Source organism: Lepus europaeus, chromosome 11 (genome assembly GCF_033115175.1).
Source record: "Lepus europaeus isolate LE1 chromosome 11, mLepTim1.pri, whole genome shotgun sequence".
NCBI lineage: Eukaryota > Metazoa > Chordata > Mammalia > Lagomorpha > Leporidae > Lepus > Lepus europaeus.
Genome location: NC_084837.1, coordinates 50,987,290 through 51,000,915, shown reverse-complemented (window position 1 = coordinate 51,000,915; position 13,626 = coordinate 50,987,290). Strand labels below are relative to the sequence as shown.

At 47.7% G+C, this 13,626-nt stretch overlaps 1 protein-coding gene across 2 annotated transcripts; it reads left to right on the top strand.

Moving 5' to 3' along the window:
- Positions 1 to 6,269: 6,269 nt before the first annotated feature.
- On the top strand, positions 6,270 to 11,554 carry PABPN1 (poly(A) binding protein nuclear 1). Of its 2 annotated transcripts, none has more exons than XM_062205426.1 (7): positions 6,270 to 6,623; positions 6,972 to 7,086; positions 7,764 to 7,831; positions 8,138 to 8,244; positions 9,371 to 9,458; positions 9,546 to 9,697; positions 10,639 to 11,554. In XM_062205426.1, exons 1-7 carry the CDS (start codon positions 6,285 to 6,287, stop codon positions 10,676 to 10,678), a joined length of 909 nt encoding a protein of 302 aa, XP_062061410.1. In that variant the 5' UTR covers positions 6,270 to 6,284; the 3' UTR covers positions 10,679 to 11,554. The 2 variants fall into 2 exon arrangements, with proteins under 2 accessions (XP_062061410.1, XP_062061411.1); XM_062205427.1 differs by lacking the exon at positions 6,270 to 6,623 and adding an exon at positions 6,762 to 6,825.
- Positions 11,555 to 13,626: the final 2,072 nt, after the last annotated feature.

Here is a 13,626-nt window from a genome sequence, read left to right as displayed (position 1 = left end):
ATGAATACATATTTCTGGTACAATTTGTTAAAACAAGTTTTTGAGGAATAAAGCTTTTAAAAAGTTACTCAAGCAGATTGGCAATGAAGCAACCCAGCTGAGCCTCCTTTGCATTTAAATGGCTACCCTACTGCCATGCCAGGGCAGACTGAGGGAGCTACAGTAGAAGATAATTGGGATCTGCTCCAAAACTGAGGTAAGTAAAGAGAAAAGGCTCCAACAGAAATATACTGCAAGCCGCCATGAAGCTTTCCATTTCCTAGTTAACTCCATTAAAAAAGCAAAAAGAACAGGGAAAACTAATCCTATATTATTTTTAATTGTGTTGAGAGACAGAAACAGAAAGAGAAAGCTCATATGCTGGTTCACGCTCCAAATGCCTGCAGTGGTTGGGGTTAGGCCTGGCAAACTCAATCCAGATCTCGCACATCAGGGGCAGGAACCCAACGACCTGAACCATCACAGCTGCCTCCCAGACTCTGCACTGGCAGGAAGCTGGGGTCAGGGGCCAGGAATTGAACCTGGACACTTGATGTGGGCCACAGGTGAAACTATTCTTAATCACTAAACCCCCATTCCAAGATTAATGTTAATAATTTACTTAGCCCATTATATTAAAAAACTTCCTATTTCAAAATTTAATTAATACTAAACAGTTATTAATATATTATTTCACTTTCTCTTTCTCCTCCTGAGTGCCCAACAGCCATTTATAACCAAAGACTACCATGTTACATGGTGTAGATCTAGATCAGAGAATTATTGTAGTCTATAAACATTGCAAAGCAGGAGTTTTAAAGACCCCAACTATGTCTGTTGTCTACTGAGAAAATGTCCCTCTGGACAGAACTGGAGGTGCCTCAGACATTTCTACTGCTTAATTTCCCCTTTCTCAACTTTGTATTTTGCCCACTTCTGGGGTGCAGTATCATATGAGTTTCAGCTTTTCTCAAACTTCATGGTTCTCTGTTTATACTTGTAATGGTGAATCTCAGACAATCCCACACCAATTTGTTTCAAAAGTCATTCTCAGGTGCCGTTGTTGTGCACTGGGTTAAGTCACTGCTAGGGACACCCACATCACATATGGGAGTAACAGCTGGGGGCCTGGCTGCTCTGCTGGTGAATCAGCTTCCTGCTCATGAACCCGGGGAGGCAACAGATGATGGCTCAGTACTTGGGTCCCTGCCAGCCGCTTGAGAGACCTGGATATAGTTCCAGGCTCCTAGCTTTGGCCTCACTAGGGCCTGGCTCAGACCTCACTGCTTGTGGGCATTTGGGAAGTGGATCAGCTGCTGGAAGTGCTCTCTGTCGCCCTGCCTTTCAAGTAGACAAGGAAATGATTTAAAGAGTTTGTTCTCAGAGGAGAAATCTTCTCTTTTGTATTGTCTACAAGGTAGGCAAGATATTAAATAAGACCATTCAAGGGCCGGCTCTGTGGCATATTGGGTAAACCGCCACCTGCAGTACTGGCAGCCCATTTGGGCACCGGTTCAAATCCTGGATGCTCCAGTTCTGATCCAGCTCTCTGCTATGGCCTGGGAAACAGTAGAAGATGGCTCAAGTTCTTGGGTCCCTGCACCTGTGTGGGAAGCCCGGAAGAAGCTCCAGGCTCCTGGCTTTGGATCAGCTCAGCTCTGGCTGTTCTGGCCAACTGGGGAGTGAATCAGCGGATGGAAGACCTCTCTCTGCCTCTGCCTTGCCTCTGTAACTCTGCCTTTCAAATAAATAAATAAATAAGTCTTTTTAAAAAAAAAAAGACCATTCAGTTAGTGTTTATGGAGTGATAAGAGAATACAAATATAATTAAAATGATATCCCTGCCTTTTACCATGTAGTAGGATCTGACTTTATTTTTTTAACTTTTATTTAGTAAATATAAATTTCCAAAGTACAGTTTATGGATTACAATGGCTTTTTTCCCCCCATAACTTCCTTCCCACCCACACCCCTCCCATCTCCTGCTCCCTCTCCCATTCCATTCACATCAAGATTAATTTTCAATTATCTTTATATACAGAAAGGATCTGACTTTATAAGACACCATTCAAACATCCTTTTAAGCATGTTTGCTTCTTTGATAAAAGTAATCATGACTGCTAAGGGAAGTCTGAAAGCTGGAATGGTTTTTTAACATAAGTGTAGAGAAGAAAACCATAATCCTACTACCCAGAAAGAACTCCTGTTAATAGCTTGGCATATTTCTTTCCAGTGTTTTATGCGTGCTTTTATTTTATGGTCATATTGTATATAGAATTCTGTATGCCACCAATTATGCTTGCTATTATATTGCAAGCATTCTTCCTTTAAAACATTTTGAAAGCATAACTGCATAAAATTTCACATGTATCATAATTTGAAAGCTCACTTGTACATTTGTTTATATTTTTTTCACTTTGAAAAACATCTTTAACAAAAATGTTTATTCACTTTTTATATTTTAAGTTTTTTTTTTTTTAAGATTTATTTATTTATTAGAAAGCGTTACACAGAGAGAGGAGAGGCAGAGAGAGAGAGAGAGAGAGAGAGAGGTCTTCCATCTGATAGTTCACTCCCAAATTGGCTGCAATGGCCGGAGCTGCGCTGATCAGAAGCCAGGAGCCAGGAACCTCCTCTGGTCTCCCACGAGGGTGCAGGGGCCCAAGGACTTGGGCCATCTATTACTGCTTTCCCAGGCCATAGCAGAGAGCTGGATCAGAAGTGGAGCAGCCTGGTCTCAAACCGGCGCCCATATGGGATGCCAAGCACTTCAGGCCAGGGCGTTAACCCACTGTACCACAATGCCGGCCCCTATTCACTTTTTAGATTACTTTATTTTATTTTATTTTTTTAATTGGTTGTTTATTTGAAAGGCAGAGCAACAGAGTAAGGTAAATCTTCCATCTGCTGGTTTCTCTGCAAATGGATGCAAACAGCCAGAGCTGGGACAGACTGAAGCCAGAAGCAAGAAACTCGATCCAGGTCTCCCAAATGGATGGCAGGGGCCCAGGGCCATCTTCTGCTGTCTTCCCAGGCACATTAGCAGGAAGCTGGGTTGGAGACTTTTTTTTTTTTAAGATTTTTTTTTTTTTATTTGAAAGAGTTACACAAAGATAGAAGTAGAGGTAGAGAGGTCTTCCAATTACTGGTTCACTTCCCAGATGACCGCAATAGCTGGAGCAGTGTGGATCTGAAGCCAGGAGCTAGGAGCTTCCTCTGGGTCTTTATGGGGTGCAGGGGCACAAAGACTTGGGCCATCTATTACTGCTTTCCCAGATCATAGCAGAGAGCTGGATGGGAAGTGGGGCAGCCAGGACTCAACCAGCACCCCAGGAGGCAGCTTCACCCGCTACAACACAGCGCTGGCCCTCCCCTTACTTATCTAGAACAGATTATTTAGAAGGGATTATAACAAATAGGATTATTGGGTTAAGAATCCCAACATTTTAAATGCTTTTGGTATATATTACCAAAAAATAAAATAGATTGCATTGATTTTTATTTTTTTCTCCCCATGCTCCAGTTGTTCTTTTTAAAAATCAGATGTACATAGTTGTAGTTATACTTTGTATATAATTTTACATTCTATTTCTTTGGCCTGACAAAAGTTATTTTTGTATGTTTATCACACTATAAACCTTTCAATAGGTTATGATCTTTGGATATAGGACACTTAAACTTTTGTCTCTTGTTGGAATTTAGTCTTATTCCAGTAGTCAGTGTCATATATAGATAATTTGTGTAATTTTGGTGTGTTAAAGCAGACCTTAATTTTGATCTAACTTTGACAACTGCCCTTGAATTCCCTGCATACTTCTAGTTAGCTCGATGACTTGGGCAAATTATTTTACTTCTTTAAACCCTTTTCTTCTTTCCTCAAAAAGGTTATGGTTGTAAATATTACTTGATCATGTTTTATGAGATTCAGTGAGATATAATGAACAGTGCCTGTTAGAAAATCAAGTGCTCAACAAAAGTCAGGTTCAAAGACATTTTTTAAAATCACATTTCCTTGAATTGCCTTGATGAAATTAGTTACAAACAAAACACTCAAATATAGTTAAGTTAGGATCCATATAGAAGACCTTTCTTCCAGGGATCTGAATCATTTATTTTATTTTTTTAAAAAAGATTTTCTTATTTGAAAGACAGAGTTCCAGGGAGAGAGGTAGAGACAGAGAATCATCTTCTATCCGCTGGTTCACACTTCAAATGGCCACAACAGCCAGGACTGAGCTGGGCTGAAACCAGGAACCTGGAACTCCACCTGGGTCTCCCACGTGAGTGCAGGGGTCCAAGCACTTAGGCCATCCTCTGCTGCTTTCCCAGGCACATTAGTAGGGAGCTGGATTGGTAGTGGAGCATCCAGGACTTGAACTGGCACATACATAAGATGTTGGCATTGCCGGAGACACTTTAATCTGCTATACCAGTCCCAGATCTGAATTATTTAGAGCTTGCTTTCAGTACTCAACTTTAGTTCTCCCAGATCACTGAAGCTGAAATGGATTATGAATTTGCTGAAAAAAATTTTCAACTATGACTCTGTTCCAGCTTCCCGGTATCTGAGGTAAGGAATTGCAAGATAAAGTGGGAGAGATGGGAAGACTTGGGTATAATGAGGCACCTTTGACTGGTTTGTTAATAGGATCTCTTGTTTAAATCCCTTTGCCTTAACTGTGCTTGTTTTACTTATTGGTTGGGCTCCTGTGAATCTGGCTCTCAAACCTACTTTGGTGTGTCTACAAAAATGTTCTCTTGCAAGTTTAGCACTGCCATTCCTTTCTTAATAAATGTGTAGGGTCGCCGCTAACACAGCTGTCAGTCGTGCCTTCCAGGACCAAGTCTCATTTATGTTACGGGGGCAGCGGTTGTGGTGGAAACCTGGAGAGGGGACTCCTTTAGGGTCTGAAGGAGAGCTGGAGGGTGGAAAGTGCTGAAGATGGTGATAACAAGATATCCAATCAATGCATCTATCAGTCAACAAACACACCATGTGACACTATGTGCTAAGCATACAAGGTGGAGGTGCGAAGATAAACAAGATCCAGTGACTCATCAGCAGGGGTTCACATCATAGTTAGGTCCTGGGCCGCCTTAGGCCACGCTAAAGAGTTTTTGAGACTATCTGGCCAACACAGGCAGATCACTGTGCTGGCAGTGCAGACAACAGAGGAGTCTCACATCATAATTAGAACATAAAGCCGTAGGCTCACAGTGAGGAAGGCCTGCTTGTCTTGACAGGGAAAGGAAAGCTTGGCAGCGTGGCTGAAGAGAGACTGCAGTTACGCAGGCAAACTAGATGCAGGCACACGCACTGGAATGAGGAAAGCGGAGACAACATTCACAAAGGAGTCAGGTCCTGGGCTGCCTTAGGCAACACTTAAGAGTTTTTGAGACTATCTGGCCAACACACCCAGACCACTGTGCTGGCGGTGCAGATAACAGAGGAGCGACCCTGGAAGCCAAGAGAGCAAGGTAGGCAACGGGGCTAACAGTTGAGGCAAGGGAAGAAACGGGTCAAGCAAGAACTACTCGTGACTTGTAGCTGTGGAGTGAAAATTCTTCCCTAATTTCTGGTTTTGGGCATCTGGTGGAGAGTGGTGCTAATACTATGAATGACAAAAGTCAGCTCCCTCGTGGAGCGCTCTGTTCAGAACCTCCGTTTCCGCAGCAACATCCTTCCTGGCGTTTTTCTGGTCAGGAGACCAGTTTCCAGAAATCGCCGCCGTTTCAGCCCCCAGCTTTCCAACAGCTCATCAGCCGGCCAGCAGTATCAAGATGGCGGCCCCCTAAGGCCAGATTAGTCACGTGACCCCGGGTTTCCTTAGCTTAAAGCCCATCAATACGTTTCGGGGCAAGGTTCATCTGTCACGGAACGGGCGTCTGCCCTTCGAATCTCGCGAGTCAATCGGTATCTGAGACTGGGCCAATGCAGTAAGGCGATTAAAAGATTGGTCCTTTCCAGTCGCCTAGCCAGGGGCCAATCACAGAGCGTCCTATACTTCGTGGGCCCGCCCGTAGGCGGGGGAGAAGCAGGAATGTCGTCACAGCTTGATGGTATTGTTACCTAAGGACTCCAGAGGAGGTGGGACGTGTGTTGATTGACAGACATTTCTCCTACCAAGATTTGAAGATTTGGCGCAGAGCCCCGCCTTGGAGGTGGGGTCTTATTTGATTGTCAAGTAATCTTCCCCAATGGAGTCCTAGCTCGTGGTGACGGGCAGGATGCTTGACTAATGAACCCTCGGCGTGGCCGGCGCAGTTCTCCAATCGCCGGGCGGCGGGCCCCAGTCTGAGCGGCGATGGCGGCGGCGGCGGCGGCGGCAGCAGCAGCGGGGGCTGCGGGCGGTCGGGGCTCCGGGCCGGGGCGGCGGCGCCATCTTGTGCCCGGGGCCGGTGGGGAGGCCGGGGAGGGGGCCCCGGGGGGCGCAGGGGACTACGGGAACGGCCTGGAGTCTGAGGAACTGGAGCCTGGGGAGCTGCTGCCAGAGCCCGAGCCCGAAGAGGAGCCGCCCCGGCCCCGCGCACCCCCGGGAACTCCGGGCCCTGGGCCTGGCTCGGGAGCCCCCGGCAACCAGGAGGAGGAGGAGGAGCCGGGACTGGTCGAGGGTGACCCGGGGGACAGCGCCATTGAGGACCCGGTGAGGGAAGGAGGGCGAGCGAGCAGGCCGGCGGGCCGGATCGCGGGAGGCCCAGAGCTCCGGCGAGCGGGAGGCAGGCGGGGGGTGGGGTTGGGCGGGGAATAACGTGGCTGGGGCTGGCCCGGGGACGGGTCCTCGGTCGTGTCAAAGGACCGGGCCGGGTCGATTCGGGCGTCATGGGTGCCTGGTGTTCCTAGAGAAGGTAGTTTGGTTTTCTTCATCGTGATCCTCGCGTGAGGCAGAGGAAATGGCCGAGTACGGCTGAAGCCACGCGCCGAGCGAGCGCCGGCACAGCCCCTGCGGTAATTCCCCTTAAGGTCTTCTGCATACCTTCCCCACTCGTTGTAGGAGCTGGAAGCGATCAAAGCCCGAGTCAGGGAGATGGAGGAGGAAGCGGAGAAGCTAAAAGAACTGCAGAACGAGGTAGAGAAGCAGATGAATATGAGCCCACCTCCAGGCAATGGTGAGTCAGCTGGCGCGTGCACGTGCAGCCTGGGGTCGCCGGGTTGGAGGGGTCGTGGGGAGCACGGAGAACGCGGCTGCAGAGGCGTGGGACCCCGAAGCTGCCTGGCTGAGCAGTTTGTAGGCAGGTGCTGCGGTCAGAGTCCATTGTGTTCTCTTGACCTTTGGGAGACGAAACCTGTGTTTTGGTGGTGGTAGTCTGTGCCTCCCTTTGTCCTCACTGTAAATGTGGTGTTCTTTGTTCTTAGTCTGCCCCTGTCTTTCTGGAGGTTTCCAGCTGGCATTTGACCTTCAGACCTACCTTTTCAGTTAGCCCCTCTCAGAAACTGCTCAGCTGCAGGGGTCTTCCGCTTTTCAATGGAAAAGTCAAGTCTCTGCCCATTTGATTTGCTTGCTGTGCAAGGCATTTCAACGGCAGCTGTTCACTAGGGACTTGACTTGGTGGGGAGACTCCTCTCCTGTTATCTAAGATTCTTAAGGTTGTATTCATTTCTTAATTTGTCAAATCTTTAATGCGCACCTACTGTGTGGTAGATAGTGAGACCTGCAGGGAACCAAACAGACCGAAACCTTTGTCTTCACTGATGGGCTTCTTAGTGGTGGTGCCGGTGGTGGGAAGTGCATGTGTTAGACCAGTGAGGACGCACGGTTTAGACTTTGTCACTTTCTTCCTCACAGCTGGCCCAGTGATCATGTCTATTGAGGAGAGGATGGAGGCTGACGCCCGTTCCATCTATGTTGGCAATGTATGCGTTGGGACTCTGGTTGGAGATGGGGCATGGTTCTTACTTTGGGGAGTCATTTAATCTGGAAAGGCACATCTCTGGGATAAGTGATGGTCTGGGGTGTGGGAGTAGATTGGGAAGGATGCAGAAGGTAATGGAAGGAGCCTTCAGCAAAGGCCGTGGGGTTGGGAGGAAGAAGCATTAGTTTCTTACAGGACCAGACGTAATGTGCCTTGGTGTATATAGATGACCGAGGTCAGTATGAGTGGGGTACCTGTGGAGACAGGAGTTTGCCCAGTACCTGTGAAATGTGCCCCCTTCCCTCAGGTGGACTATGGTGCAACCGCAGAAGAGCTGGAAGCTCACTTTCATGGCTGTGGTTCAGTCAACCGTGTGACGATACTCTGTGACAAGTTCAGTGGCCATCCCAAAGGGTAAGTAGGGGGAAGAGGAGGTTGTCATAGTTTAGAAGCCAATTAGAGGTCAGTGTTGTAGCTGCGGCTTGTGACACCACCAGCATCCCATATCGAAGTGTCCATTCCGATCCTGGCTGCTCCACTTCCGATCCAGCTTCCTGCTCAGGGGCCTAGGAAGACAATGGAAGATGGCCCAAGTGCTTGGGCAGCTGCCACCCATGTGCGAAACCCAAATGGCGTTCAAGCTCCTGGCTTTGGCCTGACTTAGCCTTGGCTGTTGTGGTCATTTGGAGAGTGAACCAGCAGATGGAAGCGCTGTCTGTCTCACTCTGCCTTTCAGATAAGTCTTTAGGTGGAGAAAAAGAGACCCTCTCAACAGCAAGAAATTTTACTGTTCAATATAAAGCACAATTTATTGTTTTTTGAAAATGTTCTGTGACTTTTTTTTAAAAAAAATGCATTTGTTTATTTGAAAGGCAGTGACAGGAACACACACACACACACACACAGAGACTGATCCATCTGCCATCTGCTGGTTCATTCCTCAAATGGCTGCAGTGGCCGGAGCTGGGTAAAGCCAAAGCTAGGATCAAGGAATTGCATCTGGGTTTCCCACATGTGTGGCAGGGACTAAAGTTCTTGAGCCATCATTTGCTGAGACGTTGTCTGGTGCATTAGTAGGGAGTTGGATTGGAAGTGGAGTAGCGAAGACTTGAACTAACATTCCAGTATGGGATGCTGGCATCCCAAGTGGTGTTTAACCTACTGGGCCACAATGCCTACCCCAGAACAGGTGGCCTTTGATTTCTGAGGTAGGCGCAAGTGTTGGTGTGTCAGGGGGTTCCCATAAATGCCTTCAGAGGCTAGACAGATGAAGGGGAAGGCCCGTGTGGGTGGGATCTCAAAAACTAGAAGGGGAGGGGCAGCTTTTCCTTGGTTACCGCCACATGTAAATCCAGACCTTATCTGGCCTATTTCCCAAGAGTAGCTGGGAAATTTTGATTCAAATCTTCCATTTAAAAATTGACAGATAACTTCAAATGTAAATACAGTGTACCCAAACAAAGCATGTCTGAAGGGTGGGTTTGACCTAGGAGCTGTTTGCAACCTAGAGAAGAAAATAAAGTGACATCACTTTTTTCAGGTTTGCGTATATAGAGTTCTCAGACAAAGAGTCAGTGAGAACTTCCCTGGCCTTAGATGAGTCCCTGTTTAGAGGAAGACAAATCAAGGTAAGCCCCCTGCTCTTGCTATTGGCATTCTATGTAAACTCGCCACATCGATTCTGAGGCTTTCTGTTGCATATCCCTTACTCTCAGGTGATTCCAAAACGAACCAACAGACCAGGCATCAGCACAACAGACCGGGGTTTCCCACGGGCCCGCTACCGTGCCAGGACCACCAACTACAACAGTTCCCGCTCTAGATTCTACAGTGGTTTTAACAGCAGGCCCCGGGGTCGCATCTACAGGTCAGGATAGATGGGCTGCTCCTCTCCCCCGCCTCCCATGAGCCCTGTAGGCTTCCTTCTCTCCTGATCTGAGGAACCTCCCTCCCGTCCCCTGCCCTTGGTCTCCAGGGACTTGGTCTCCTGCCTGTGCAGGGTGAGGAAGGTAGTTGCAGGCCAGGCCAGGCGGCCAATCTCGTCATCTTTTTCTGGAGTGGGAGTGACAAGGGCTGCATCTCTCCACCTGTTCTGAGAGATGCTGCCTCTCCCAGCCCTTTTTTCTCCTGAGTTGGTGGCAGTGAAATGTTTGCACAGAAAGTCAAGAAGAACAGGGCCTCAGGGCAGTGAGAGCCCTGTGAGGAGATTGCTACTTTTCCCACAATTAGGGGCGGGATTGAAGCTTGGACCTCCCTTGGAAGAATATCAGAGGCTCTTGATCCTCCCTGATGGCCACGGAGGATTTTGGGATATTTACTCTCTAACTGAGCCACTCTCCGAAGTTTTAACTTTCTCTCGGGGCCTGGCGTGGTGCCCATGTTGCTTTGCTTTACTTTCTGTCTCGTAATGTTTAAATAGGCAGGTAAGGCATATGATATAACCTTGGCTTTTCATAAGATCTACCTATTATCTGCTCCTAGGAGTTTGGGAGGATCTGTTGGTGAGGGCCTAGGGTTAAGAGCTGTTGGAGAACTGGAACCTGGATAAACAGCAGGTCCTTTTCCTGTCCTAGCTTCTGTATCTCAGATGCACTTCTGCATTGCCACTGCTGGCAGAGAACTCTGAATCCCCTGCCCCTCCCCCTTCACCAGGTGGAACTGTCTCTGGGATATGGGGTCAGTTATAGGACACTGGAAGCTGCTTTCCCCCTTCCCCTCACAGTAACTGGGGCACGGGCCCGTGGGGAGGGACTTGCACTGAGCTGTCTAGTGGTCGTGTTAACACCTAACTCTCCTTCTTTCTTCCAGGGGCCGGGCTAGAGCGACATCATGGTATTCCCCTTACTAAAAAAAGTGTGTATTAGGAGGAGAGAGAGGAAAAAAAGAGGAAAGAAGGAAAAAAAAAAGAATTAAAAAAAAAAAAAGAAAAACAGAAGATGACCTTGATGGAAAAAAAAATATTTTTAAAAAAAAAAAGATATACTGTGGAAGGGGGGAGAATCCTATAACTAACTGCTGAGGAGGGGCCTGCTTTGGGGAGTAGGGGAAGGCCCAGGGAGTGGGGCAGGGGCTGCTCATTCACTCTGGGGATTCGCCATGGACACGTCTCAACTGCGCAAGCTGCTCCCCGTGTTTCCCTGCCCCACTCCACCCCCTTGGGGGCTGCTCAAGGGTAGGTGGGCAAGGGTGGTGGGAGGGTCTTTTTACCCAGGGCTCTGGAAGGACACCAAACTGTTCCGCTTGTGACCTTCCCTCCATCTCCTCCTGCCTCTCACAGTCCCCTCCTGCCTGCTCCTGTCCTGCCAGCTCTGCCGCCCACCCCACCCTTCTTTTTCCGGCTCCCGGCCCCTGCAGATTGCCTGGTGATCTGTTTTGTTTCCTTTTGTGTTTCTTTTTCTGTTTTGAGTGTCTTTCTTTGCAGGTTTCTGTAGCCGGAAGATCTCCGTTCCGCTCCCAGCGGCTCCAGTGTAAATTCCCCTCTCCCCTGGGGAAATGCACTACCTTGTTTTGGGGGGTTTTGGGGTGTTTTTTTGTTTTTCTGTTTTTTTTTGTTTTGTTTTGTTTTTTTCCTTTGCCTTTTTTTCCCTTTTATTTGGAGGGAATGGGAGGAAGTGGGAACAGGGAGGTGGGAGGTGGATTTTGTTTATTTTTTTAGCTCATTTCCAGGGGGTGGGAATTTTTTTTTAATATGTGTCATGAATAAAGTTGTTTTTGAAAATAAAAATTGTTTGGCATTTTAGGTGTAAAGATTATTTATCTTCCTATTGGCTTAGCTTGCAGATGGCTGAGTTGTACTTTGTGGAGGTACTGCTGTTAGGGAGGGTAAGTTCCCACTTGTAAATTCAGGAGCAGGAGTTCAGTTACAACATGCAAGAACATGTGTTTAGTTGAGGATGATGGGTTTTCTGCATAGTAAATAATGGCCTGATTAGAATAAACTTATGGTGCTTCTGTGTGTGCTCCTGATAAAATTTATGGGCAAGTAAACTATGCAATCTCTAGTCAGCAGCTATAGATTGATAGACTAGGATCTGGGTAACCTTTCTGGCTTATCTAGATGTGCTCAAGAAATAGGAAAGCCTGAACAGCTGACAAGATTGGAAACAGCATTCTGTCCATCCTTGCAGTGACCACTTCTAATACACTACCTTTGGGGGATTGTGTTAATTATGGCCTCACAACTGGCTTTAAGGTTTTGTTTGAAAGGCAGTTACAGAGGGAAAGATCTGCTGGTTCACTCCTCAAATGGCTGCAACTCCAGGGGTGGGCCAGGCAGAAGGCAGGAGTTTCTTCCAGGTCTCAGATGTAGATGGCAGGGGCCCGAGGACTTGGCCACCATCTGCTGCTTTCCCGGGTGCATTAGCAGGGAGTAGAGCAACAGGCATCACAGGTAGGGGCTTAACCTGCTGTGCCATGTCAACCTCACAACTGGCTTTCGTTGCTTTTGGATCTGTAGGTTTTCTTGACAATTTGGCCATCTTAGTAGTCTTTTTTTTTTTTTTTTTTTTTTAATATTTTTTTGAGAGGTAGAGTTACAGATTTTTCATCCACTGCTTTACTTGCCAAATGGCCACAATGACCAGAGCTGTGCCAGTCAGGATCTAGGGGCTTCCTCTGGCTCTCCCACTTGGGTGCAGGGGCCCAAACACTTAGGCCATCCTCCACCGCTATCCCAGGCTGTAGCAGAGAGCTGGTTTGGAAAAGGAGCAGCCAGGACTAGAACCCTTGCCCATATGGGGTGTCTGCACTGCAGGAGGCTTAGCCCACTATACCACAGCACTGGCCCCATCGTTGCATACTTTTTAAAAAAAAGTCTTTGAAGGGCTTGCACTATGGTATAGTGGGTAAAGCCGCTGCCTGCAGTGCTAGTATCCCATATGGATGCCAGTTTGAGTCTTGGCCACTCCACTTCCAATCCAGCTCTCTACTATGGCCCAGAAAAACAGTAGAAGATGGTCCAAGTGCTTGGGTCCCTGCACCCATGTGGGAGACCCGGAGAGAGCTCCTACCTTTGGATTGGCACAGCTCCAACTGTTGTGGCCATCTGGGGAGTGAACCAGCAGGTGGAAGACTCTATCCCTCTGCCACTCTGTAACTCTGCTTTTCAAGTAAATATTAAAAAAAAAAGAAAGAAAAATTGAAAGACCAGGACTGGGCCAGGCTGAAGCCAGGAGCTGGGAACTCAATCCAGTTCTCTTATGTAGGCGGTGGGGACCCAAGTACCTGGACCATCATCTGCTACCTCAGGGTGTACATTGACAGGAATCGAGTTGGAAGCTGAACTTGTCCTTGAACCAGGCACTCATGAGGGATGCTGCTGGCCTCCTCCCCTCTGCATACTTGGCCATCATTTCTAGTGTTCAGGGTGTTTTGCTCATGACCGCCTCTGATCTGCTTGTGATTTCATTCAAAAATCTTAAAGAAATGGCTTGACTATCTAGGAAGCTTTAGCACACTTTTAAAGCTGTATTCTGAATTCTCTTAGCAGTGCTAAGCACTTGGTATTTATTGTATTATGGTGTGATTGGTTAAGCATTTGAGGTCAATCTTCCTAAGGGTACAACTAGAATAACAAGTGATCTCTGGAGTGGCTCGATGCTGGTAAAATCCACCAGGGGGCACTAAATGGCTAGCTCTAAAAGATCCCTGTTGCTGCTTAGCCAATAAGGCCCCCTCCTGCCGTGCGGGCATTTATGGGTGTGGGTTTGTGTCCCAGCTGCTCCATTTAAACAACAGAAAATGGCCCAAATGCTTAGGTCCCTGCCACCCATGTAGGAGACCCAGAAAAAGCTCCTG

Excerpts from the sequence above, each read along its gene's own strand:
- PABPN1 (XM_062205426.1), top strand. The coding sequence starts at position 6,285 with ATGGCGGCGGCGGCGGCGGCGGCAGCAGCAGCGGGGGCTGCGGGCGGT. Across the intron at positions 6,624-6,971 it reads ACAGCGCCATTGAGGACCCG|GAGCTGGAAGCGATCAAAGC; the intron begins GTGAGGGAAGGA and ends CACTCGTTGTAG. Across the intron at positions 9,698-10,638 it reads CCCCGGGGTCGCATCTACAG|GGGCCGGGCTAGAGCGACAT; the intron begins GTCAGGATAGAT and ends TCTTTCTTCCAG.